The sequence below is a fragment of the Sus scrofa genome, chromosome 5, assembly GCF_054392235.1.
Source record: "Sus scrofa isolate SSC_HxYL_T2T_F1_AM1 chromosome 5, Sscrofa_HxYL_maternal_Yorkshire_Landrace_v2.0, whole genome shotgun sequence".
NCBI lineage: Eukaryota > Metazoa > Chordata > Mammalia > Artiodactyla > Suidae > Sus > Sus scrofa.
In genome coordinates, this window is record NC_139387.1 from 51,972,665 (window position 1) to 52,000,610 (window position 27,946).

Consider the following 27,946-nt stretch of genomic DNA (forward strand, 5'->3'; position numbering starts at 1 on the left):
ATATTCGTCATGATGGAAAATGTTAGAAGAGACAAAGACTTCTGGTTGGTTGAGGTGGGGTGAGGATGAAGAGTGCTGGTTTGTTTTTGTTTTTGTTTTTTGTCTTTTTAGGGTCACACCCACGGCATATGGAGGTTCCCAGGCTAGGGGTTGAATTGGAACTACAGCTGCTGACCTATACCACAGCCACAGCAATGCCAGATCCAAGTCATGTCTGCAACCTACACCACAGCTCACAGCAACGCCAGATCTTCGACCCATTGAGTGAGGCCAGGGTTCGAACCCCCAACCTCATGGTTCCTAGTCGGATTCATTTATGCTGAGCCACTACAGAAACTCCAAGAGTGTTGTTTTTGACCTGTGAAGTACCATATCTAAGTGGAAATATTAAGTAGGCAGTTGAATACAGGACTCTGGACTTAAAGTTGGTGACCTTGAGTTTCTACAGAGCATGTAAGGCTCTGGAATCTGAAGAGATCACGTAGAAAGAAAATAAAAAATGACGGCACCATGGGAGTTCTCATCGTGGTTCAGTGGGTTAAGAACCTGATATGGTGTCTGTGAAGATTCAGGATCAATCCCAGACCTCTCTCATTGGGTTAAAGATCAGGCATTGCAGATGTGGTTCAGACTTGGTGTTGCTATAGCTGTGGCGTAGGCTGGCAGCTGTGGCTCTGGTTCAACCCCTAGGATGGGAACTTCCATATGCCACAGGTGTGGCTGTAAAAAGAAAGAAAAATTTTTTTAAATGAGGGAATCAACCCCACTGCATTTACAGTTGAAGCCTATGTAACACTGCATGATGGGTTATAGAGGATTTTCAGGCTTCCCAGGTAGATCACTTAATGTGTATATTAGAGAATATGCATCTCAAATTCTAATGAATAGAGATAAAACACAGTTCTGAGCACAGAATTCCTCATGTGGAGAATCACCAGAACAACCAAGGATTTATATTAGGTAGCATCACTGTGGCACTTTGGAAAAATTCAATTCATGAAAAAGAGATGCCATCTCACTTGTCAATAACTGTACCTGGTTATCTGGACCACTTGGAATCTACGCCTGGAATTCTCTTTAAAAATCTGATTTGATATTTCTACCTAGTTTACCTCATTTTATCCAACTGCTACCAACATGTCAATTTTGATTTGATACAAAGTGTAAAAAAAAAACTCTGTTCCCTGCTTTTATGAGAAAAAAAAATTCTAAGAAAAATAAAGTGTGTTCTTATTTTTAGCTGTCTAAAAAACCATGAACATATGGTTTGCCTGTAAAATTACAATGTAGAATGAATTCTAAAGAATAACTCCCTGAGACAATAGCTAAAATTTTACTCCTTGAATCACATTTTAAAAAACTGATTAAACATTTACATTTTTGGCAGTTATGGAAAGCAGGTAAAAAAAAGATTTAAACAATTACAGGAAAAGTATATTCCATAAATGTTGTGCTTTGCACAGTGTCCAGTGGTTCTAACTTTTTAAAAAATTTTAGATGATTTTTATTTTTTTCATTGTAGCTGGTTTACACTGTACTGTCAATTTTCTACTGTACAGCAAGGTGACCCAGTTACACATGCATATGGTTCTAACATTTTTAGAAATGAACACCTACCCCAAAGAGCAAAAACTCAAAATTTGTTACATATATATCTTGCCACAAGAAATTTTCTATAAACTGCTTCAGTATCTGAGCTGTGTTAAAGTCAGTGATTTGCACATTCTGTGGCTTCAGTTATTTCTGTTTAAATCAGCTCCCAGACTTCTGAGAACTGAATGTTCGCCAGGATTGAGTCAAGTTTTCCTACCTTTTGGATGAGTTTGTTCCTTGATTTCTGTATACTTCTCAAAAATACAAGACCAGTTTGCATCGCAGTTGGGAGTCCAAGTTAGATTTAGAAAGACTATCAGATATCCTTTGGCACTGTTATCACCAGGACTCTCATACTACATTGCTCTGAATGTCCCCTGATCTGACCCAAACCCAAACCCTCTCCTCTCCTCACCCATCACTCCTTCTGGGCCCTGTGAAGCTCCTATTCTTGATTACAAAACCGTATGCATACAATCTTTTCTCAAAACTTTCTCCCTCCCTCTTATTGTAACAAACCAGAAGGACCAGGACCCATGAGTCTAGTATTTACCCTATAGCCCACTCACCTGGAGGCTGTTTCTCACTCTTATGGCCAGGTATTTTTGGCACTAACAAGAAGTTATTTCTCATATAATTTTCCTTATGTCCTTCCCTATTTACACTCTCAGAGGGTCTTGTACATTTGGAAGCATATCAATTTAGTAGTGTTCTTATAGCTATGACTTAGTCATCCTAGTAGCAGATAGACACAGAGAACAGACTTGTGCTTGCCAGGGAGGTGGAGGGGAGGGGGAGAGGGAGTGGGATGGACAGGGAGTTTAGGGTTAGTAGATGCAAACTATTACATTTAGAATGGATAAGCAATGAGGTCCTACTGTACAACACAGAGAACTATATCCAATTTCTTGGGAGAGAGCATGATGGAAAAAAGTATGAGGAAAAGAATGTGTGACTAGGTCAGAATGCTACACAGAAAAGGACACAACACTGTAAATCAAATATATTCTAATAAAAAGAAAATAACATTTAAAAATAAAATTAAAAAAATAAAAATTTAAAAAAAGGAAATACAGATTCATTTTAAAGTGTTCAGAAGGCTGGCCACTGTTCTATGAGAGTTCTTTAACTTTCTTCTAGAACTTCATTTAGAAACACAGCCACTTTAGCTAATCCTTTAAATTAGGAGTCAGATTCTGTTAGCTTAGGATTAGTTGATTTATTATACTGCAAGTAGAATAGCTGATTCAATTATTTACTAACTCGATTATACACTGAGTCCACACACAGGCTAGGCACTAGGAAACACCTTCAGGATACAATGAACAAGGCAGATGTGGGCTCTTCCTTCAGGAAGGTATATATATATATATTTTTTTTCTTTGCATGTTATATAATCATTAATAGTTAACAAATTATTACTTACAGATATCAACTAACACAAAATATTAGTTAATTCCACATGTATTCTACAGAAAAAGCCTGGCATGCAAAGTCCAGGGGGGAGGAGGTGGAATTTAAAGGGAATAAACTTGGTGTTCCCGTTGTGGCTCAGTGGTTAACGAATCTGACTAGGAACCATGAGGTTGTGGGTTTGATCCCTGGCCTTGCTCAGTGGGTTAAGGATCCGGTGTTGCTATGAGCTGTGGTGTAGGTCACAGACGTGGCTTGGAGCCTGTGTTGCTGTGGCTCTGGCGTAGGCCAGTGGCTATGACTCCGATTAGACCCCTAGCCTGGGAACCTCCATATGCCGTAGGAGCAGCCCTAGAAAAGCCAAAAAGACAAAAAAATAAAAAAATTAAAAATTAAAAAAAATAAAGGGGATAAACTTAAGAATGGGGTACTTCTGGGAAAACTAGATGCAAGCAAAGAAAATCTTACCAGCTCTTTGTATTTAAATAGACCAATGACTGATGCTCAAGTTGCCCCTGCATTATGGCAGACTGGGGTGTATGAAAATGTGTTTATTTTTCAGTTAACTAAAGGGAACAATTCTAGTTTTGTCTGGCTTTAAAACAACAACAACAACAACAAAAAAACTGGCAGTCACAGCTGTGAGTTTTCATGTATTGTTTCTGCCTACTTACTATTACGCTGGTGGTGATGCCTACGAGTAAGTGGATTCACAACACATTAGCTCTCTGCTTTGTTAGGAGAGCCTTTAGAGACACAGTAGTTGTTTACGGGTCTGTAAACAGAAGACTAAGGGCTAAGTGCTTGGATCTAACAATTCTTTTTCTCTTGCCATTTCATACATGTTTTCCAGGTTTCTATATATGGCTTTTTTCCTTATTCGGGATTTATTATGCAAAGATGATTATTTTTTTTTAATTCAGTGAATGAATACTTCTTTTTTTAAATTGTTCTCGAAAGCATAGATAGCATTTCCTGACTCCATTCAGTTTAACTGTCAGGCAAAGAAGTTATAATTATAGATACCCAGCTCGGTGCAGAATAACGCCAGCCGTAAGGACATCACTCTGGTTTTGATTTCAAAGCAATCACTGAGTAAGCCTCCTTTGAATTGCAACATGAATCAGCATTTAGTGAAGCTGAATTTAAACCTCTACTCCAGATTGTGAGTGACAGAGAACTTCTAAATAGGGCACTATTTGTTCTTAGTTTTAGGTATCTGTGGATTTACTTGGCTTCATTAGACAATAGGGGCTTTGGTTGTTATATTTTTAACATTCCTTAAAATAAATCAAAGACTGTTCCCATTTTGGATGAGGATTAGTATGGTGGAGGAAATGAAGAATTTACAAGGGCCGAGTATCCAGGGATTATGCACCGGGCTCTGTGCTGGATTGCCTCCGTTAATGCTTTTTTGGTTGCATGTAATAGAAACTGGCTCTGGCTAGCTTAAGGGAAAAAAGTAAGTGGTGCTGGCATATTGGAAGAATACTTGGGTAGCTCAAAGAATCCAAGACTTAGGAAAGGCAGCTATCAGGGGACTTCTGACCTTAGAGTTAGGGTTCATGACTGTCACCCTAGGCTAAAACAGTTGAAGTATCTCAGCCCCATCACCCTTCACAAGAGGCCCAACTGGTCTTCACCTGTGGATCAGCTAGTCAGTGTCAGAGGGGCAGAGGCATACTGTTAAGCCAGTTGTCTGTGGGTTACCACACCTGTATGTGTGAGCAGTTCCCAGAGAAAGGGGGCTTATTGTGAATGGGTAGACATACCAGTGAGGTTTACTCTATGGGGCGTTTTACAAGCTTAATTTAATTTTCACAAAAAAGCCTATAAAAACCACTATAAAAATCACCTAACAAACAAGAAAACCAAGACTCAAATTGGTTAGGCAACGTGTCTGGTGTTCCACAGTTAGAATGTGGCAGGGCTAGAATTTCAACTAGGCTTACAGAGTTCCCTGCGGTCCTAGTGGTTAAGGATCTGGTGTTTTCGCTGCTGTGGTGCAGGTTTGATCCTTGGCCTGGGAACTTCCGCATGCTGTGGGTGTGACCCCCCCAAAAAAAAGTTCAAAAAAAAAAAATCCAACTAGGCTTGTAAGAGGGGGCTAGTCTCCTTCTTAAAAGATTAAAATAATGTGATAAGACAACACGGGACAAAAACTTCCAGATAATGCTTCGTGGAGAGAAATCAGGTATCTCCAGCGTAAAAGAAAGAGTAAAGCCACCTGTTGAAAGCTCTAGGGTTGAATCCCAACTCTGCCTGGTTATCATGGGCAAATAAACACCTAATAAAGATGGATGTATCATATCCTTCACAGGGTTATTTTAACTTCACAGGGTTGTCAAGATAACATGTGAAAAAAAAATACTTGGCACAAAGCAGATATAGCAGATGTTCTTTTTTTGTGTGTGTGGAGGAAAGAACTCTTCTAATAATGAACCTTCAAGCATGACTAAAAATGGAGTCACAGTTTGGTGGTGGCTTTGTCAATCAAAAGATCTAATTACTCTCTGTCTTTCAAAATAGTGCCTTATTTACCAAAACACAAAAGTAGGAAATGCTATATAAAAAGAATTCAGGAAATCATACAATAGGTGGGGAAAGTTTTAGATACAAAACGTTGACTAACATTGAGACTTTGGGCTCACATTTCAAGATATTTGTGTTTTGGTCACAGCACAATGCTTATCATCTAATTCATTTAGTGAATGCTACCCAAGATGGTTTAGGTCCTTGTGACAACCAAGAAAAAACAGAATGCAGTTCTTAATGTGGAAATCTATAACATGAAGACCACAGAAATAGAGTATTAGCTAATTCAGTTTGGAAGAATTAATGTATTGAATAAACCTATGTCCATATGATTATCTTCAGATATCTTTAAGGGTAACTCTGTGGTGAAAAAAGTACTGAAGCAATCCAAGAGTTTATTATTGTGCATGGTGGGTGTTCTGCAAATATTCACAGACTGATCAATATCAGTTTGTTCCAAATTACTTCAGACAGCAATTTGTCTATGTCAACAGCAAAGTTGGAATCCCAAGTGGAAGAAGAAAATAACCACTCTGCTGGTATAGGGTGAAAGACAGCTGTAGACTGCTAATAATCTCTTGATATTTCCACTATCTCTGGATCTTAGTTTCAGTGATCTGTTATGCTTCATTTTCATCTAATTCATATCTGAGTAACTTGTAAAACATTTGAAATTTGATGTCAGAGTCAACTGATTTTAAATACAACCATCATATTGTGTTATTGACTTGTTTCTGAAATAAGAGCCCTTTCTCCCTTTTTTTACTATGCTGCATTTCAAGTCAGTGGCCTGCTTCCTTTAATTTCGTGTTTAAATTTGTAAGAGAAAACTAAGTAGTTATTAACATTTAAAGATTCTTGGTTAATATTATTATAAGTATTTAGGGGAGGTATATATTGAAAATCTCATCATCCATGGGTAGGGAAGTTCTTTGTTTTTTGTTTTAGTTCCACGCTAGGGGCTGAATCTGAGCTGCAGCTGCCAGCCTACACCACAGCCACAGCAACACAGGATCCGAGCTGCATCTGAGACCTGCACCACAGCTCACGGCAACACTGGATCCCTGACCTACCGAGTGAGGCCAGGGGTCGAACTTGCATCCTCATGGATACTAGTAGGATTCATTTCCACTGTGCCACAATCGGAACTCCCAAAGAAGTCTGAGTAAGGAAATTTTTTAACAAATAATTTTAAAAGGATTAAAAAATAATAACAAATAAGATTTGAGGCTCTTTATTACACTGAGAAGTCCCAGGAAAGTACAAAGCCCATGAAAATAGGAGCATTTCAGAAAACAAGACAAGAGGTTTGCAGATATTTTTAATGACATTTTAGTTCTGATGTTTAAAAAACTCATGATTTTACAATGAAGCACACTGCTCATGAATTAAGTGCATTCTGAAGCACTGGGAAAGGATTTCACATCTCTTATATTTGAACCTGAATTTCTATAAATGTCGAAGTTACATTCTCTTTCTAGAGATTAAGTCCATGATATAATTCATAAGAAAAATGATTTCATTGATTCAGAGTGACTTTAAAGAACAGAAACAGGAAGTAAGCACATAACACACATATACTCATTTCAGTGATACATCAGACTGAAGTTGAATTAATTTAACAATCCTTAGTGTTTGAATGGTTTAACAATGAAAATACATAGATTCTGCTGCAGAAAAGAGGTTTGATGATATCAGGATGATTCTCTGTCATATCAGTGCTTTATATCTAAGTTACACGTATAAATAAATGATGTTGAAAACTATACAGTTTCTAGCCTCAAAATCAAATAAATGCATGATTACATTCAAGAATCTTATCAAGATTCATTGTGAAATGAAAGTAAAGATACTGATTATTTTTGCCAAATACAATCTAGCAGGCCACCAGAGGCTATAAAGTTTACTTAATTAACTTTTGGTAATGTGGCAGTTTTTCAATGGTTATGGGGTCACATCATACTTTCTGTTGCTGCTGCTATAACTACTAGTAAAATAATAGTAAATGTAAAGGAGAAAACAACAGAAAATAAATTAGATCTCTTGCAGTTCTTCTAAATATTGTTTTGGTTTATCCTTGAAGTGGAAATCAATTTTCCAAGGTTTGGAAAGAAAACAAAAGCATCTTTATAATTCAGAGCATGTATTTCAGAGGTCTAATGATTTATCCATTGCCAGTGTGGGTTAGCTTGTCACGTTCTCTTTATTCAATGTCAACTGGTTCTGTAGCTATTAAAGCACTTAACTGTTTCTGAGCACAGGAGAGGAACAGTTCCAAACTGGATAGGCTTCTTTGGCGGATGACTTGATCAAGCTGTTGATTTTTTTGTTTTTTTAAAGAAAGAGAAAGAGAAAAAATATATACTTAGTTGAGGGATAAAAACTTATGCCACAGAAGCCCCCTAGAGAAACCTTTTCAGATGATGACTGAGAAAATCCAATCACGCTTTAAACTCAGAGACAGTGTAGTCACTCTTTCTATTATCTAAGATGAGATGATAATCACTATAATTTTATAATTGATGTTGGTATTCAGCTATTGGAGAGATACCATAAATTTGATCAGAGTGATTTTAGAAAATATAAAATAGTATAACACCAGTTCGTTTTTTGGGATTTTTTTTTTTTTTTGTCTTTTTAGGGCCACACCCAGAGCATGTGGAGGTTCCCAGCCTAGGGGTCCACTTGGAGCTGTAGCCAATGGCCTATGCCACAGCAATGCAGGATCTGAGCTGTGTTTGTGACCTACACGACAGCTAACGGCAACACTGAACCCTTAACCCACTGACCGAGGCCAGGGATCGAACCTACATTTTCATGGATGCTGGTCATATTTGTTTCTGCTGAGCCATGATGGAAAGTGCCCAGCTTTTTTTTTTTTTTACTCAGTGAATTTTATGACATTTTTAGTTGTACAATGATCATTATAACCCAATTTTATAGCATTCCCATCCCAAACCCCTAGCCCATCCCCAACCCCCCTATCTGTCTCCTTTGGAAACTGTGAGTTTTTCAAAATCTGTGACTCTGTATCTCACAGACTCACATTTTTGATATCATGACTGGTCTGGAAAGTGCCATCAGCATGTAGTGGGTAGACAGGCCAGGTTCAATGCCAAACATTCCATACTGTCCAAAAGGTTCAGAGTGCTGAGATGGGGATACCCTCAACCAGGATTTTTATTAGAAATGCAGAAGTTCAGACTGATCCAAGACCTACTGAATCAGAATCTGAATTTCAACCAGGTCTATAAGCATGCATGCACATTAAGGTGAGAGGTGCTGCTCTAAGGCACGAAGCAGAGGTAGAGGCTCTCTTTGCTCCAGTGAAGGCTGGTGCTGTCTAGGAGAAATGGCTTGTTTGTGCTCAAACCAGATTTTGTGATGTTGGTGACTGTTAAGACCTTCCCTCATTTCAAACACCAGTTTTTTGTCTACTGGTTTATTTCTTTTATAAAAGAGTCAAAAAAATCACATGAATCCTTTATAAAAATACCAGTTCTTAATGAATATACAGGACAAACATCCATAAATATCATAAAAATATAACAGATGCAAAAAATAAAAGAAAAACATAGTAAAGAGCATAATTACATCACACGTAGAGTTTAGAAAGGATAAAGGATAAGTAAGGACATAAATTTCCTGAAATTAGAGAAAGTTCTTGGGAAAGGGGTATTTCAAGAAATATCTGAGGGAGTTTCCATTGTGGCTCAGTGGTTAACAAATCTGACTAGGAACCAGGAGGTTGTGGGTTTGATCCCTGGCCTTGCTCAGTTGGTTAAGGATCCAGCGTTGCTGTGAATTGTGGTGTAGGTCGCAGATGTGGCTCAGATCCTGCATTGCTGTGGCTCTGATGTGGGCCGGTGGCTACAGCTCCAATTGGACCCCTAGCCTGGGAACCACTGTACACCACAGGCGCAGTCCTAGAAAAGGCAGAAGGACCGAAAAAAAAAAAAAAAGACAAACAAAAACTGAGGAGCTCCCTGGTGGCCTGTTAAGGACTTGGCTTTGTCACTGCTGTGGCCCAGGTTCAATCCCTGGTCCAGAACTTCTGCATGTCATGGGTGTGGCCAAAAAGAGAAATATTTGACATTACTAAAACTTAAATTTGACTTGGTCTTCCTGCTGAGTTAGAGATTTTTTATTAGGATTGTTTTAATAATTAGAACAAACATAGTGAAAATCCTAGTGGTTTAGTAATAAAAGTTATATGACCAAGAACTTTTGGGATGGTAAGGATTATTGAATACATCAAAGAAAAATTTCTAACTCTTTTGCCCTAAAAAATTGCACATTGTATAAAAATAATCAATGACAATATATTGCCTATAGGTTACAGAACAATGGAAGAATTTAAAAGAAACCCCAATAAATTCCATTTCACAAATACACCTGTTATATTTATGTAAAAGTTGACATGTTCTTCCCCAAAGCTCCTCCCAACATAAAAGAAAAAAGGGAAATCCAAACAAGAATTCTCTATTAAAGTACACATTTACAATCCACTGATATTCCAAATGACTGAAAAAATGGAAGATTACAATTCTGAATTATCCTAAGAATTATTATTTTTATTATTATTATTATTATTTTGTCTTTTTAGGGCCACACCCGAGGAATATGGAGGTTCCCTGGCTAGGGGTCCAATCGGAGCTGTAGCTGTCTGCCTATGCCACAGCCACAGCCACACAAGATCCGAGCCACGTCTGCAACCTACACCACAACTCATGGCAACGCCAGATCCTTAACCCAATGAGCAAGGCCAGGGATCGAACCCACAACCTCATGGTTCCTAGTCAGATTTGTTTCCGTTGCACCATGACGGGAACTCCAGAATTATTCTTTATTATCTTTTTTCCTTGTGATTTGTTTCTTCCTCAGATGATACCTTTAGGTGAATATATACTTTCTGCTTACAAGTCTCTATTAAACAAGACAGTTGGGTAAAACCCTGGTGAGCAGAGAGCTTGTCTGTCTTGCTGACTACTGTACCCTAGCTTCTAGAAGAGGATCTGGCACATGTTAGACACTCAAAAAATATTTGCTGAGATTGAATGAATCAATGGAACCCTAATGGAACAAGGCAATCCAGTAAAAAAATGATTAATATGCTTTTAACTCTATAAGTGAAAACATGCTTAACCTAATCTAAAAGATATGGAGGAAACTAAAGTTGAATTTTAAAGTTTTGTTTTAGTATGTGTAAAACAGACTGGAATCTAATTATTTGCAGTTTTAAAAAAATTATTACATTTTAATAGTACAGAAGAATATGCTAAAACCCAGGTCCAGTTCATTCCTAGTGGCTTGTGCCTATTTTGCATGCTCTCAAGCATTTAAAGATAGGTCTTTAAAAATATCTGGTCCAGATCTTGTAATTGTTAACTATGGGAGGGTTTACATAATCACCCTGTTCCACTGCCGATACTGGAAACTTCTCCTATATCATTTTAAAGAAATTGCTTGACTATATTCCATGCTTTATTTACCTATTCCCCATTGACATACATGTAAGTTTATTCCAATTTTGTCTTATTTTTGGAGCAACACTGAAACTTGCAACCTGAGTGTACTCCTTTCAGAAGATGGTTAAGGGTTTCTCTCAGACAGATTCTAATACATGGAAATTTTATGTCAGAAGATTTGCATATTTAACTTACTATTATTATTTTGCTTTTCAGGGCTGCACCTGTGGCATATGGAAGTTCCCGGGCTAGGGGTCCAATTGGAGCTGCATCTGCTGGCCTGCACCACAGCCACAGCAACTCCAGTTCCAAGCTGCGTCTGTGACCTACACCACAGCTCACAGCAATGCCAGATCCTTAATCCACTGAGTGAGGCCAGGGATTGAACCCACATCTTCATGGTTACTAGTTGGGTTTGTTACCGCTGAGCCACAATGCGAACTCCCTAACTTATTTTTAGATGTAAAAATTATGATATGATATAATTATGGTTGAATGTGTTAGTATGTTCACATGGGCACTATGTGAAGAATAGACTGAGAGGAGAAAGACAAAAAACAGAGAGATTATATATATATGGCAGTCAGGAAATCTGTGTAGAACAAACAAAATTAATGAAAAAATATCTCATAAATAGAAAAAGTAATATTTATGCTACTTCTATGTAATTGACATAAAATATTATGGTCAATGGACTGATTAGACATATACTTTTCTTTTAGATGTCAGTATTTGTAATTCATTTTTACTGTCTGTGCAATTGTTTTCATTGTTCCAGAATCCAAGGAATAGCCTACAGCATTCTTGATAGAGAAAGCCAACCTTTTCATTTAGGTGTCTTGTCACCTCATCCATTCATGTCCAGTGCTTTTTAAAAATTATTTATTTTATTTTAATTCATTTTTATTGAATGAAAGATTCTTTCAATTCTATAGTGCTTTACAATTTTGAAAACTTTCACAGAGACAGTTTCATATAATCCCACAATAGCCCTCCTTTCCCCCTCCTACACCCTTAATGCCCCTCCCCTCTCTCTTCCATTTCCTTACTGGTAACCACTAGTTTGTTCTCTACATCTGTGGGTCTGCTTCTTGTTTTATTCACTAATTTGTTGTATTTTTTAGATTCCACATATAAGTGAGATCATATAGTATTTGTCTTTCTCTTTGTGACTTATTTCACTTAGCACAATGCCTTCTAAGTCCATCTATGTTGCTGTAAATGGCAAAAGTTCATTCTTTTTTATGGCTGAGTAGTATTCCATTTTGTGTGTGTGTGTGTGTGTGTGTGTGTGTGTGTGTGTATCATATCTTCATTATCTATTCACCTTTTGATGGACACCTAGGTTGCTTCCATATCTTGCCAATTGTAAATAATGATGCTACGAACATGGGGTGCACATATCTTTTCAAATGAGTATTTTGTTTTGTTCAAATCTATACCCAGGCAATGGGATTTCTGGGTCACATGGTAGTTCTATTTTTAGTTTTTTGAGAAACCTCCATATTGTTTGCCACAATGGCTACAACAATTTATATTCCCACCACCAGTGTATGAGGATTCCTTTTTCTCCACATCTTTGCCAACATTTGTTATTTGCGTTCTTTTTGATGATAGCCATTCTGACAGGTGTGAGGTGGTAGCTTACCGTGGTTTTGATTTTCATTTTCCTGATGTTTAGCAATGTTGAGAATCTTTTCATCTGCCTGTTGGCCATCTGCATCTTCTCTTTGGAAAAATGAATATTCATTTCTGCTTTTCTTTTAATTGGGTTGTTTGTTAGGATTTGCATATTTTAACTGTGATAGTTACTAACAAATTGCTTTCTATAGTGAGAGTACCAATTTATCAGTCCCATCTGCAGTGTATGAGAGAATAAGCTCTCTCTGTTTTCTTTTTTTAAACAGTTGCATAGTTTTCCATTGTTTCTTTATTTTTGTTTTTTTAGGGCTGTACCCATAGCATATGGAAGTTCCCAGGCTAGAGGTTGAATCAAAGCTGCAGCTACTGGCATATGCCATAGCCACAGCCATGCAGGATCTGAGCTGCATCTGCACCTATGCTTAAACTTGCAACAACGCCAGATCCTTAACCCACCGATAGAGGCCAGGGATTGCACCTTCATCCTCATGGATACTAGGTAAGGTCTTAAGCTGTTGAGCTACATGGGAACTCCTCCCTTATATATTTATAATTTAATATATAATGGATTATTTTCTTATTTATTTAAACATTGTTCTATTGGCAGACATTTGGATTGTTCCTAATCTTTTACTATTATAATCAATGCTATAATGAACAGCCATCAACAAAGATCTCTGTATACCTATGCTACAGAATAGCATAACATATATATCATACAGAAATTATTATTACAGAAAATAGCATAGCATATATCTTACGGAAATTGCCATGCTACTTCTATCATAAACCAAGTTTCCACAATGCATGAATCTGTCTTTGGGCTCCTTATTCTGTTCCCATAGACAATTCACCTATCCCCACACAAGTACAATTCTGTCTTAATTACTACAGTTTTGTAATACATTTTAATATATCACAAATTACCTATTAGTAAATATTGTAAAAAATTGAATTTAAAAAGGAAGAAGTCTGGCTATAGATAGTCTGATACCTGTTTTTTCATAAAGTGCAAAAACCAAGTAAAAAAAGTATGTTATTTTGGGTTATGTCAATAGATAATAAAACATTTCCTTTTAAGGCAAGGAAATTATGCCAATCAAAATAGGGTCGTTGTATCAGGAGGGTAGAGTCAGGAGGAAATATGTAGATTTATTTTGGAGGTGGCTTCATGGGTGTTTATTTTACCATTATGGTTTTAACTTACGTACCTGTATCATACACATTAGATTTAATAATTCGGAGTCTTTTAAAAGCCCCACCCCTGAAAACAATCAGGATTTCCAGTATAAAAACACTGATTTAATAACTTGGGTTTGTGAATGGTGGATAGAAGACAGACTCTTCCTTTTGAGGGCATATAACACAAACTCATAATGTGTAACTAGCATTTGACCTGTGATTGCTGCTAAATAACAATCATCTGGATTTATGCATCTGAGTGAATATTGCTATTTTTTAAAAATCAAGGATATGTATAAGGACAAAAAAGTTTGAGAGATTTTTTTTTTTTTTTAATTTTTGGCTTTTTTTTTAGGGCCGCACCTGTGGCATATGGAGTTTCCCAGGCTAGGGGTAGAATCAGAACTGCAGCTGCCGGCCTACACCACAGCCACAGCAACACTGGATCCGAGCCGCGTCTGCCACCTATACCACAGTTCACGGCAACACCGGATCCTTAACCCACTGAACAAGGCCAGGGACTGAACCTGCCCTCATGGATACTAGTCAGGTTTGTTACTACTGAACCATGACGGGAACACTGAGAGATTTTTATTTAAATAATGTCTTGCTTGTGTTAAAAGTCACTCTGGAATCAGGGACTATAAGGTGCTGGATGAACTGATTTGGGGTTTAGGTAGCTGCAAGGTTCACTTCACATCTTTCCCCATCCCCTCCCCAGAACTGTCTGAAGGTGAGAATCCATTAAATAAACAGGAGTTCACCACTTTAAGGAGCAGCAAGGTGACTCTGACTCTCAGAGGAAGAAGATAAGCTGCCCCATCGCAGATCTAACCTTCCATTTTGGTGGGTGCTTTCTGGGCATGGTATGTAAGATCACGTCTGTGAGTAGGGCACTTGAAACCTGTCTCCTATAGAATATTAATTTGTATCCTCATAATAAAATTATACTTTAGTGTATAAGAGCAGAACTGGCTTATTCACCACTACATTTCTCTAGTGCCTGAAATGGTGCCCGGCACATAGTAGGTACTAAATAAATATGGAATAAATGAGCGAATGAAAGAATATATGAATACTCCTAAGCAGACTTTCTCCACTAAATTCAAGCCTCCTTCCTCAGTGTCTCTAAATGGTCTTTTATCCTACTAATTTCCTTTCCTAGAATTTTGTCCACATCTCGCTTTTCTTTAAGAAAACACTCTTGATACTCTGTCCTCTTCAAATCCTGGCTAACCTTGTGAAGTTTTCTTTGCTACACTCTCCACAATGATCTCTTCCCCATTCTGACCTTCCATTGGACACCTACTTGTTCTTTAACGATTGTATGTGTCCCTTCAAAAAGATAACAAACTTCTTAAAGACAAGGGCACTATTTGTTTACTTTGGGGGTGGAGATCAGTGTTATAAAAAATGAGAGTAAAGATTTGACAGAGAGGAGGGGGGATTTTTTGGGTGGGACGATTAGAGAAAACTACTTGAAAAATATGGTAATTAAGAGACTTAAAAGAAGTGAGGCATTATTGGCTCTTTTTTATGGCTGAGTAGTATTCCATTGTGTATATATACCACATCTTCCTTAATCATCTGTCGATGGACATTTGGGTTGTTTCCATGTCTTGGATATTGTGAATAGTGCTGCAATGAACATGCGGGTGCATGAGTCTTTTTTCAAGGAAAGTTTTGTCTGGATATATGCCCAAGAGTGGGATTACTGGGTCATATGTAGTTCTATGTATAGATTTCTAAGGTATCTCCATACTGATCTCCATAGTGGTTGTACCAGCTTACATTCCCACCAGCAGGAGGGTTTCCTTTTTTCCACACCCTCTCTAGCAATTGTTATTTGTGGACTTATTAATGACAGCCATTCTGACTGGTGTGAGGTAGTATCTCATGGTAGTTTTGATTTTCATTTCTCTACTAATCAGTGATGTTGAGCATTTTTTCATGTGCTTGTTGGCCATCTGTACATCTTTCTTGGAAAAATGTCTATTCAGCTCTTTTGCCCATTTTTCCATTGGGTTATTGGCTTTTTTGTTGTTGAGTTGTATAAGCTGCTTGCATATGCTAGAGATTAAGCCCTTGTCAGTTGCATTATTTGAAACTATTTTCTCCCACTCTGTAAGTTGTCTTTTTGTTTTCTTTTTGGTTTCCTTTGCTATGCAAAAGCTTGTCAGTTTGATTAGGTCCCACTGGTTTATTTTTGCTCTTATTTTTGTTGCTTTGGGAGACTGAACTGAGAAAACATTTGTAAGGTTGATGTCAGAGAATGTTTTGCCTATGTTCTCTTCCAGGAGTTTGATGGTGTCTTGTCTTCTATTTAAGTCTTTAAGGTATTTTGAGTTTATTTTCATGCATGGTGTGAGGGTATGAATGAAATAATGCCATTTGCAGCAACATGGACAGAACTAGAAACTCTCATACTGAGTGAAGTAAATCAGAAAGAGAAAGACAAATACCATATGATATCACTTATATCTGGAATCTAATATAAGGCACAAATGAACCTTTCCACAGTAAAGAAAATGATGGACTTGGAAATAGACTTGTGGTTGCCAAGGTGGAGGGGGAGGAAGTGGGGTGGTTGGGGAGCTTGGGGTTAATGGATACAACCTATTGCCTTTGGGATGGATTAGCAATGAGATCCTGCTGTGTAGCACTGGGAACTAGGTCTAGTCACTTATGATGGAGCATGAAAATGTGCAAAAATAGAATGTGTACATGTATGTGTAACTGGGTCACCATGCTGTACAGTAGAAAAAAAATTGTATTGGGGAAATAACTATTAAAAAATTATTACAAAAAAAGTGAGGGTGTAAAAGAACAGAACAAAAACATCAGGAAATAGAGTTACAAGGCAGATGAAACCACAACAGAAAAGTCCAAAATGTTGGCTCAGACTTGGTTTGAATGACTACTGGCAATAAACCCACTAGGATAGGAGTGAAGTGAGTGAAGGGAGGCTGGCAGGAGAGAGGGCCACAGGACTAGACAGTGGCCAGAGCAGGCCCAGCATCAGATGGGAAGCCACTGGAAAAGGTTGAGCAAGAGCGTGACATACTCTGGAAAATATCACTATTGCCTTTGGAATGGATTAGCAGTGAGATACTACTGTGTAGCAATGGGAAGTATGTCTAGTCATTTATGATGGAGCATGATAATGTGAAAGAAAAAGAATCTATACATGTATGTATAATTGGGTCACCATGCTGTACAGTGGAAAATTGACAGAACACTGTAAACCAGCTATAATGGAAAAAATTAAAATAATTACAAAAAGAAAAATAAAGTCAGGAGGCCAGAATGGGGAGTTCTCAGTCCTTATGATAGCAGAGCCCAGTAGGAAGAAGAGAGACTTCCTCTTGAGACTTGAAGCAACTTTAGGACAATAGTGATACCAAAAATACATGTTTAGAATGACTGACTCTAAAAGATTCAATATGATCAGAAGAGTGATTTGAATGAATAGGCAGTACCAGTTGCCTCAAACTGAACCTCTGAAAACATGGGTCTAACCCCTTTACCAGAATATTCAGGGTCTACTAGTCATGTCCCATGAAGACCCTCAATCCAGGGTTCACATTTCCTTTTCTCTCTGAGAAACTTTTTCAACATTAAAGCGTATTTCAAGTCTATCTGAATATTTATACAGTTAATAAAATGTCAACATACAAAGAAGTTGTGTAACTTTCTAGCAAGCACAAGATGAGTTACAGATGCTATTTCATAGTAAATGAAAAGCGGGTATAAAGAGTCTTAAACCCTATTGGCCACAACTAAAGAATTGCGATTTTTGTTTTGTTTTTGTTTTAAGATGTCTTAGGGTAAGTAAATTCTCTGTTTTTGAATCATCTAAAATAAGTTCTACATATTTGGGCAGTTCTCCCTTTTTATCCCAAACTACCATGGAATCCACTGGGAAATGGGAATACTCATTTTTGCTCTTCGCTAAATCATTTGGGCAGAATAAACCACCTTGGAAGACAATAAATGTATTCCAGACTTGAATGGGCAGACATACCACCTTGGAATACAATCTCATTCCATCTTACAAGTTAAGCAGCAGCAGTTGGCCAGAAAAAGATGCAGTGTGGTAGTAAGTGAATGCTTTACTTTTACTTCCCTGGTGGCAGGGGCACTAGACTTTCTAGGGTAAGCTTCCATGTGTGAAGCTTAATGGATATGAAAAGAATTCTGACAACAACTGCTTTTCTACTAATTCAGATAATTTCCAAAACATTTTAAAAAGGCCATAGATTTATGAAAAATTTAGAACAAAAGTAAAGGTAATTAGAATTGTATAGTACAGTAGTAATTGCACAGAAATCCTTCCTTAGAGCTCTGATCCATAAGGTTATATTTACTTATTAATAAGTTCCATATCCTACTTTATAGAGTTCAATGACAAGAATTCATCTCAAATAAAAATAGGAAATGACTGGCCAACGGGGACCTGCTATATAGCACAGGGAACTCTAGCCACTATTCTGTGAACATCTATGTGGGAAAGGAATTTGAAAGAGAATCACTTTGTTGTACAAAAGAAATTATCGCAACATTGCAAATCAACTATACTTCAATAAAACTTTTAAAATGAACAAGAATAGGATTGATTCTGGAAAAACAAACTGATCTGAATATGACATTCCACTTAAAGTTTTAACACAATTTGTCACATGCTCCCAATCCATGAACAACATTTTTATACATTTTTTCAAGATATTTGTTAGTGCAAATATCACAATCTATAGGATGGCATTTTTGTAAATTAAATAACATAAAAATCCCAAATATTGTTAAGTAAGTAACAAGTTGTTCAAGTACAACAAACACAAACTTGTATTTTCTTCAACCCAAGTTTTAAAGATTGTAGCAATCCTTTTATCTCAATCTGAGGAGCAATATCTGCCAGTTACTATCTATAGGCCCTTTTGTTTTGACTTTCAGCAATTTAAACTTTACCTTGTTTTTTTTTGTTTGTTTGGTTTTTTTTTGTCTTTTTTTGCTATTTCTTTGGGCCGCTCTCAAGGCATATGGAGGTTCCCAGGCTAGGGGTCGAATTGGAGCTGTAGCCACCTGCCTACGCCAGAGCCACAGCAACACGGGATCCGAGCCGTGTCTGCAGCCTACACCACAGCTCACGGCAACACTGGATCGTTAACCCACTGAGCAAGGGCAGGGACTGAACCCGCAACCTCATGGTTCCTAGTCGGATTCGTTAACCACTGCGCCACGACAGGAACTCCTAAACTTTACCTTGTTTTAATGTAGGAGAAAGAATTAATGACCTCTTGGATTCTTGTCTTCCTGTTTGATCTTAAAATTCTCAAGTGACTTACATACTTTGCCTTTTATGTTTCAGTCTACAAAAGCAGGCAAAGGACTGTCTGCAAGGCTTATTCTTGAGCTCTCTGCACACATATATTGAACTTGATTTACAGTGCAAAGTGAATAACCTTGTATTGCTGGATCAAGTCAGATCTGTTCCTTTTGAGAATAGTGTTGCTATTACTACGTGCCACGCACAGGTGAACCTCCTGAGATGTTATATTAGTTATCTATTACTGTGCAACAAATCACCCCAAACCTAGTGGTTTCAAACAAACAAACAAAAACGACAAATATTTATCATCTCCCAGTTTTTGTGGGCCAGGAAACAGCACAGCTCAACTGAGGGCCTCTCACTCGTGGTCTCTACTGAGTGGTTGCAATCAAGTTGTTGGCTAGGCTGTGGTCAACTCAAGGTTTAACTGGGGAAGAATCTGCTTCCAAGCTCACTCAGTGGCTGTCAACAGGCCTCAAACCATCTACTTCCAACAGAGCTTATGTGAGTCTATCCACAAGGCTGCCTAATAACCTAATAGCTGACTTCTCCCAAAGCAAGCAATCCAAGAGAGAATGAGAGAAAGAGAACACCCAGGAGGTGAGACAGCACCCAAGACGGAAGTCACAATCTTCCTAAAAGCCAGCTTTACTTTGTCCAGCCCAGGCTCAATGGGAGAGAATTCCGTAGGTGCAGGATATCACTGGAAAAGATCTACTGTGTATTATCTCATTTTGATTCTCTTGAAACCCTTTAAATGAGGCCACTGAGGCTTAGAGATGTTATGACTTGCCCAAGTGGCAGGGCCAGGATTCAAATGCAGGTGTATGTCTCTAACCTACAGTACCACAATGCCTTCTCAGAGATCTGCACTTATGGCTGGGGGCCTTGGCACTATATCAATTTTGCTGTAACTATGTAAAGGTTTCTTGTATCGCATATACTAGTGCAAAAACTTGTCAAAAAGTGCCCAAAGCCCTGTAGATAAAGTTATCAAAACATGTAATTATCATCTCTTCCTAAACAGTAAGTTCAGGAAGGTTTCTATTATATTAGCATACAAATTATTCCCTGAAAATGCAACAGAAGCATTTAAAGAAAAACTGGTACATTAAGTATGCCACATATGCCTTGACTTTATATAAACCTGTAAATCTCAGTGGCTGTATATAAGAACAATAGACTACTTCCTTCTAGGTCCATAATGAAAGAAAGGGAAAGTATTCATAAAGGCATTGTGTGGGATGGATCCTACCTTGGAGTACCTGAGGCTTTGACAATCTCTGCCTGCTTATCTTCACGTTTTCACTACTGACAGAAGGGGCTAAGTGCAAAAAGATGGGCTGCTCCACAGCACAACAGCCGGGATACACACCTGATTCCCATTAGGAAATCCTCAGCATCCAAAACTGAGCCAATGGAACAAAGCACCATTTAATCAAATGGAAGTTAGTGAGGATAGATTTTTTTTTCCTTCTCATTTTAAATAAACAGGGTGGCTCTTCTTCATTATTCAGGATTTTACTGTGTGTGTTTGATCACTGAAGCCTTGAAAAAACATAATAACATCTGTCTGGCACATTTTAAAACAAATTTATCCTACTGAGGGAACCAAGTGGGAAAACACCCTGTCAGTCCTCTTAAAATCCTAGCTGGATTGAGAAATGTCAGAAAACCCCAACCTTCCTCCTTGTAAACAAGTAAAGGAGGTTTGGTTTCAATTAAGAAAGCTAAATTTGGTTATTACTGCCTAAAAATGGCCATACCACCTGCTCAAAGATGCCATTTGCAGCAACATGGACAGAACTAGAAACTCTCATACTGAGTGAAGTAAATCAGAAAGAGAAAGACAAATACCATATGATATCACTTATATCTGGAATCTAATATAAGACACAAATGAATCTTTCCACAGAAAAGAAAATGATGGACTTGGAAAATAGACTTGTGGTTGCCAAGGGGGAGGGGGAGAGAGTGAGATGGATTGGAAGCTTGGGGTTAATAGATGCAGACTACTGCCTTTGGAATGCATTAGCAATGAGATCCTGCTGTGTAGCTCTGGGAACTATGTCTAGTCACTTATGATGGAGTACGATAATGTGAAAAAAAGAATGTATACATGTATGTGTAACTGGGTCACCATGCTGTACAGTACAAAAATAATAATAATGTATTGGGGAAATAAAAAAATAAAAATTAAAAAAATTAAAAAACAACAAAATTAAAATAAAGAAACAAAATGTGTTTATGTTTTTAAAAACAAAACAAGACAAAATAATAATGCTGGATAACAACCAATCAGAAGATATGAGAAGTAAGTCAGGTATGATGGCAAAGCTTGAGAGTTCTCTCTCAATTATCCATCTGTCTTCTCTCTCTTACTAATGAAATTTCAGCTTAGTTCCAGGAACAATGTGAACACCCTCAAGGTATCATTCCCAAGACCCCCTTCCCACTGCAGGGACAGCTAAAGAGATGTGAGGGCAAGTCATGGGGTAGGAGCTCCACAAAAGTTCCCTGACAGAGCAACAGACACCTGCCCAAATGCTTTTCCCTTCTGGCTTCTTGCATTTTCCTTTCTTTCCCATGACAAATGTGTTTACTAGAGCTCCAGCTGCCGTTTTGTAGCCTTAATGATGTAAGCCAGTGCTAAATAAAAAAAGAGTACAAAGACAGAAAATCCTGAATCTTTTTTTAAAATTAATTTATTTTTTATTTTTTTCTTATCAAGTAGTCTTCATTGTAATCAATTGTTATTTCCCCGATACATTTTTTACTACTGTATCTAATATATGACACAAATGAACCTTTCTACAGATCCTCAATCTTTTATGACCTTGTTAAGGTTTAAACTGCTGACTTCTGGTCTTGTTTATGCCATTATTATTTCTACTTTCTGTTATTAAATATAACCCCCTGTGATAAAGTTGACATCTTTACACTCTGTGCATCTACTTTTATAACAGAAACAAATGTTTACTTTTTTTAAGAATATATGCTCAAGAATTTGAGGATAGGCTCAAAATGTTGTGAACGAGACTGAAATATCCACTGAGTTGGAATTTTTAATTTGGGGTCTGAAAAACAAATGAAATATAATCTCCTGTAATGGCTTGAGAGCAAATGAATGGTAAAAAATAAAATAATCATAACAACCAGGTTGTGTTGATCACCCGAACATATATGTATGCATGTAGCAACAGCAAGTTCCTTTTTTTCTCTTCTCTGCTAAACAGAGTATCTCATCCACAAACTAGAAGAGTGAAAAAGAAAAAAAAAAAAAAAAAAAAAAAAAAAAGATGAACAAAGTGTGGCCCAGAGAGGTTAAAGTACTTGCTCAAGTTTACACATCTAGTAAACAGCAAAACTCAGTTTTAATATAAGAAATTTGATTAAAAAACCCACACTCCTAATCATACACCATACTTCTCTCACTAAGATGAAAAGAATACCTATGCCATGCTACAATGTTAAAGGCTCTCCCATAAAATGGGACACTCCAGTAAGGTTAAACAAATGCAAGTAAGAAAAGAACAACATTTTATCTCCCTTTCTTTTAAAACCTGAATGGAATTTGCAAAGCAGAAGTGGTGGCATTTTGGGTAGAAATTTCCTAAACCGATGATCCATAGCTGAGAGACCTTTGTGAGGCTGGTATAAAAGCTATTACGTGACTTTTGTTTGCATTTCAATCATTCACATTTCTGGTCAGCTAGGTAATAGTGACCTTCTGTATCTGGTGTTTATACAACCAAAGTAAGCAAATGGTTATAAACTAGAATTCCTATAGCCATCTCGATTAACAAAATTCCCATTTAAAATTCTCATTTCTCACATATATTTATATTTATAGGTGATACAGGTTCAAAAGAAAATCTGGCAAACTTAAATTGCTCTATGTAACCCATCTTTACCAATAATCATTACAAATGCATTAATTAATTAAAATTAATGAAGGGGGGAATAATTATCTTAAAAAAAGTTATCCACAAATGCACTCTGCAATTAAGATGCTCCTGAAATATCATATAAAGTAGCAACACAGTCCCAAGACATCTTCCATTTGTCTGCTACAGTATACTATCTGAGGACCAATTAATTAAGGCAATGTAGCTAATGCACTGAAACTTTTTCTTCTTGTCTTTTAATGTGAACAAATCCAGTCAGTACACTGAAACTCTTTTTGCGTATGTTTTAATGTAAACAAATGACATTATGCAAAGGAATGGAAGGATCAAGTAATCTAAATGGTGTGTGGTAAAACCAATGCAGACTATTATATAGAAATTCCATGGGTATGACCTATTTAAATGACTTACCACCTCATTTACTATATAAGTATCACTATGCTTGGATGAAAAATAATGATAGCTTCACTGATATATATCCAGATTTCTCTAAATAAAAGACATTATGGAGTTTAAAGTCTTCAGGAAATGCCAAGATAGTGACTCTGAATATAACCATATATATTAAAAATCTGTTAAGTGTTAAGTATACTAAACTAAAAATTTAATCATATTCTCTGAACAGCAGAAACTCCTACCTATTTATCTACGAAAATCTAGCAGTCAAAAGCTATATGGAATCAGAGGAAAGAAACAGAAGGAACACTTCCCAACTCTTTCTATGAGGCCAGCAGTACTTATACCAAAACCAAAGACATGAACATAGAGGAAAAAACCCTCGACAAAATATTAACAAATCAACCCAAAAGAGTATAAAAATAATTATATACAATGATCAAGTGGTATTTATTTCAAGTATACAAAGCTGGTTCAGCATTCAAAAACTAACTATGCAATGATCATGTCAACAAACCAAATTTTAAAAATCATATATATGTAGATGCAGACCGTTATCTGACAAAATCTGACACACACACTTATGATAAAAACTCTCAGGAGACTAGGAAAGAGGGGAACTTTCTCAACGTAATGAGGACTATCCACAAACATCCTTGAGCTAACATCATATTTAAGGTGACAAACTCAAGGCTTTCCTACTAAGATCAGGCACAAGGCAAGGATGTCCCCTCTTAACCACTCCTTTCCACATCATACTAGAGGTCCTTGCTAATGCAATTAAGACAAGAAAAGAAAATAAAAGGTTTATAGGTTGAAAAGGAAGATATAAAACTGTCCTTGTTTTATGATAAAGATGACATGATTGACTCTGTAGAAAATCTGAAAGAACTGACAAAAAATTCCTGGAACTAATAAGCAATTATTGCAAGTTTTCAGGATATAAGGTTAATATCCAAAAGTCAATTTCTTTCCTACATACCAATAAAGAACAAGTGGAATTTTAAATTAAACATACAATGAAATACTTAGGCATAATTGCAATAATATGTACAAGATCTGAATGAGGACAACCATAAAGCAGATTAAAAAATCAAAGGATTGGGACTTCCCATTGTGGATCAGTGGTAACAAACCCAACTAGTATCCATGAGGATTCGGGTGTGGTCCCTGGCCTTGCTCAGTGGGTTAAGGATCCGGTGTTGCAGAGAGCCATAGTGTAGGTCACAGAGGAGGCTTGGATCCTGTATTGCTGTGGCTGTGGTGTAGACCAGAAGCTGCAGCTTTCATGGGGCCCCTAGTCTGGGAATTTCCATATGCCAGAAGTGTGACCCTGAAAAGCAAAAGCAGAAAAACAACAACAACAACAACAACAAAAAACCGCAAAAGATTAAGTAAATGGATAGATATGATAGATATTGTATGTTCATGGATAAGCTCAATATTTACAAGATGTTAGTTCTTTCTAACACTATCTATAGATTCAATGCAGTCCCAATCAAAACCCCAGTAGGTTATTTTGGAAACACCAATAAACTGATTCTAAAGTTTGTATGGAAAGGCAAAAGACCCGGTATGGCCAACTCAATACTAAAAGAGAAGAACAAAGCTGGAGGACTAATGCTACCAGATTTCAAGACTTATTATAAACAATAATCAAGACAGTGTGGTATTGATGAAAGAGTAAAGAGAACAATGAACTGAACGGAAAGTCCAGAAATAGACATTTTCCCCCATAAATATAATTGATCTTTGACAAATAGGCAAAGACAATACAATTGAGAAAAGATTGGCTTTTTAACAAATGGTGCTGAACAACTGGACATCCACAGGCAAAAAAAAAAAAAAAAAAAAAAAAAAAAAAAATCCAGATACAAATCCTTACTCCCTTTACAAAAATTAACTCAAAATGGATCATGGACCTAAAGGTATAATGCAAAACTATGAAACTCCTAGATGACAACAAAGGAGAAAACCTAAAAGAACTTGACCAGTTTTTATATACAATACCAAAATCACAATCCATAAAAAATTATAAGCTAGAATCAATAAAAATTAATTTATATCCTGTGAAAGACAAAATCAAGAGAATGAGAAGACAAGTCACAGACTGGAAGAAAATATTTCAAAAGACACAACTGATAAAAAACTGAAATTCAAATACACAATATACAAAGAATTCTTAAAAATCAACAACTGGGCGGAGGGACAAGATGGCAGAGGAGTAGGAGGACGCGCTTGCCCTCTCCCACAAACATAACAAAAAAAGCACATCTACAGAATAAATGACTCGCACAGAACAGCAACCAATCGCTGGCAGAGGAACCTAAACTCCAATAACGGCAAGAAGTTTGTGACATTACTGGGCAGAACGGGAGAAAAGAGGAGAGTGAGAGAAGGTGAATCCGAGCGGGAGGGGCGCTCCCAAAAGGGAACTGCAGAGGAGAAAGGGATCCCGCACCCTGGAAAGTCACCTACACGGGGGAAAGATCAAACAAACCGGAGGAATCTCCAGATGCAGAGAAGAGTGTAGCAGTAAGTTGGAGTACGGAAAAGCCGATCAAGAACCCAACGGACCATCTGAACTATGGGCACAGTCACCAAAAATTGAGACACCTGGGTGGGGGCTGGGCACCGAGACCTCGCCTCTGAAGGTTAGTCCCCAAGAGGGAGCCGGGGGACGCCTGGGTGGGGGCTGGGCACCATGACCTCGGCTCCAGAGATTAGTCCCCCAGCTAGGGGGGCGCGGCAGAGCGGAAACTGCTTGGGAGGTCTAGAAACCATCTGATGGGGCAGAGACTGCCTGGGAGACTAGAAAACAAAGCTGTCGCAGAGGAAGGGAGCAATACTCCAGGGGCGGGGAAGTGGAAAGCCACATCAGAGGGAACCTGGGAGAAGACCCTGGTCTGCGCCCGTGCTGGGGAGGGGAGAAAAGAAGGGGTGGGTCCCCATAGAATACCCCCCACTCCACAGCAAGTTTACAGGCCCGCTAGCTAGCTGAAAGCTGTGCTTCCCAGTGCATCCCCTCCCCCCACCCCTGCCACACCCTACGCTCTCAGGGACCTGGGGCTGCCTGCCATCCAGGAGGGCTGGCCTCAACAATTACCTGAAGCCTACCACCACAGGGGCTGTCCCTGCACAGGCCTGCTTGCCCTTTGGAGGGGCTACACTTCCGCAGAGCAGCACCAAACACCACCAGCCCCTGAGAAAAGGCCTGCAGCCCAGAAAAGCTAGAACAAGCTTAGCCAGGCTGTGAATAGATCGGCCTAATTCTCGGACGGTTTTTCTGAGTTGGGTTGCCCCGGGGAGGAGCCTCTTGGGTTTCCAACGGCCCTGCTACCCGCCCAAGTCCCCAGGGGATGCTCTAGTGGACCAGCTGCATAGGACTGCCAGCTCCAGGCAGGACCCCCTGCAGCCCAGAAAAGCTGCAACAAGCCTGGCCGAGTCGGGAGAAGATCTCAGATGGTTTTTCTGAGTTTGGCTGCCCTGGGGAGGAGCCTCTTGGGTCTCCAACGGCCCTGCTACCAGCCCAAGCCCCCAGGGGGTGCCCCACTCCCGTGGAATTGCTGCTCAGCACCACCAGCCCCCTGGAAGAGCCCCTGCAGCCCAGAAAAGCTTCAACAAGCTCGGCCAGATTGTGAAAAGATCCGCCTACATTCTCAGGCTGTCCTTCTGAGTTGGGCTGCCCTAGGGAAGAGCCTCTCAAGTTCTCAGTGACCCAGATAGCTGCTCCAGCCCCAAGGGGGTGATGCACTCCTGAAGAGCAGCTGCCCAACATCGCCAACCCCCTGCAAGAACCCCACAGCCTAAAAACACCAGAGCAAGCTCTGCATGACCAAGTGAAATCTGCTACCATCGTGGTGTGGACCTCCCAGTCCTGTCTGCCCTCAGGAAGTCCTCTTTTGCTTCAAAGAAACACTGTTAGCCCCATCAACACCCCAGAAAAGCCACACTGCCTCAAAAAAGATTGACCAACAACACCAGCCCTCAGGAAATATTCCACGGCAGTGACAAGGCAAACACTGCCCGATAACGGAGAGTACAACTCCCTCAGGAGAAAGAAAACAACAAGCAAGATGAAGAAGCTGAGAAACCACTCCCAGTCAAACCAACAGGAGAACTCACCTAAAACAGTCAACAATGAAACAGATCTCGGCAGTCTGACAGACCTGGAGTTCAAAAGAGAGATACTGAAAATACTGAAGGAATTAAGAGATGATATGAACAGTAATGCAGATACCCTCAGAAAGGAACTAGAAAATATAAGGAGGAGCCATGAAAAACTAGAACATTCATTTGCAGAGATGCAAACTGAACTAGGGGCAGTAAAAACCAGAATGAATAATGCAGAAGAACGAATCAGTGATATGGAAGATAGAATAATGGAAATCACTCAATCTGGTCAACAGACAGAAAACCGAATCAAAAAACTGGAAAGCAATATAAGAGACCTATGGGATAATATAAAGCGGGCCAATCTACGC

At 38.4% G+C, this 27,946-nt stretch overlaps 1 protein-coding gene across 23 annotated transcripts in view; it reads right to left on the minus strand.

Annotated features, from left to right (window-relative positions):
- CCDC91 (coiled-coil domain containing 91) overlaps positions 1 to 27,946 on the minus strand; it is a 396,188-nt gene that overhangs the window by 29,906 nt on the left and 338,336 nt on the right. For 6 of the 23 annotated variants that reach the window (XR_014845232.1, XR_014845233.1, XM_085024558.1 and 3 more), the window contains one exon: positions 6,760 to 7,855. The exons of 15 other annotated variants lie outside the window; for them this stretch is intronic. Coding sequence is in view for 6 of the 8 variants with exons in the window: in XM_085024558.1 (XP_084880684.1) it covers positions 7,745 to 7,855 (111 nt within the window). In the remaining 2 variants the exon portion in view is untranslated. 23 annotated transcript variants of the gene reach the window in all.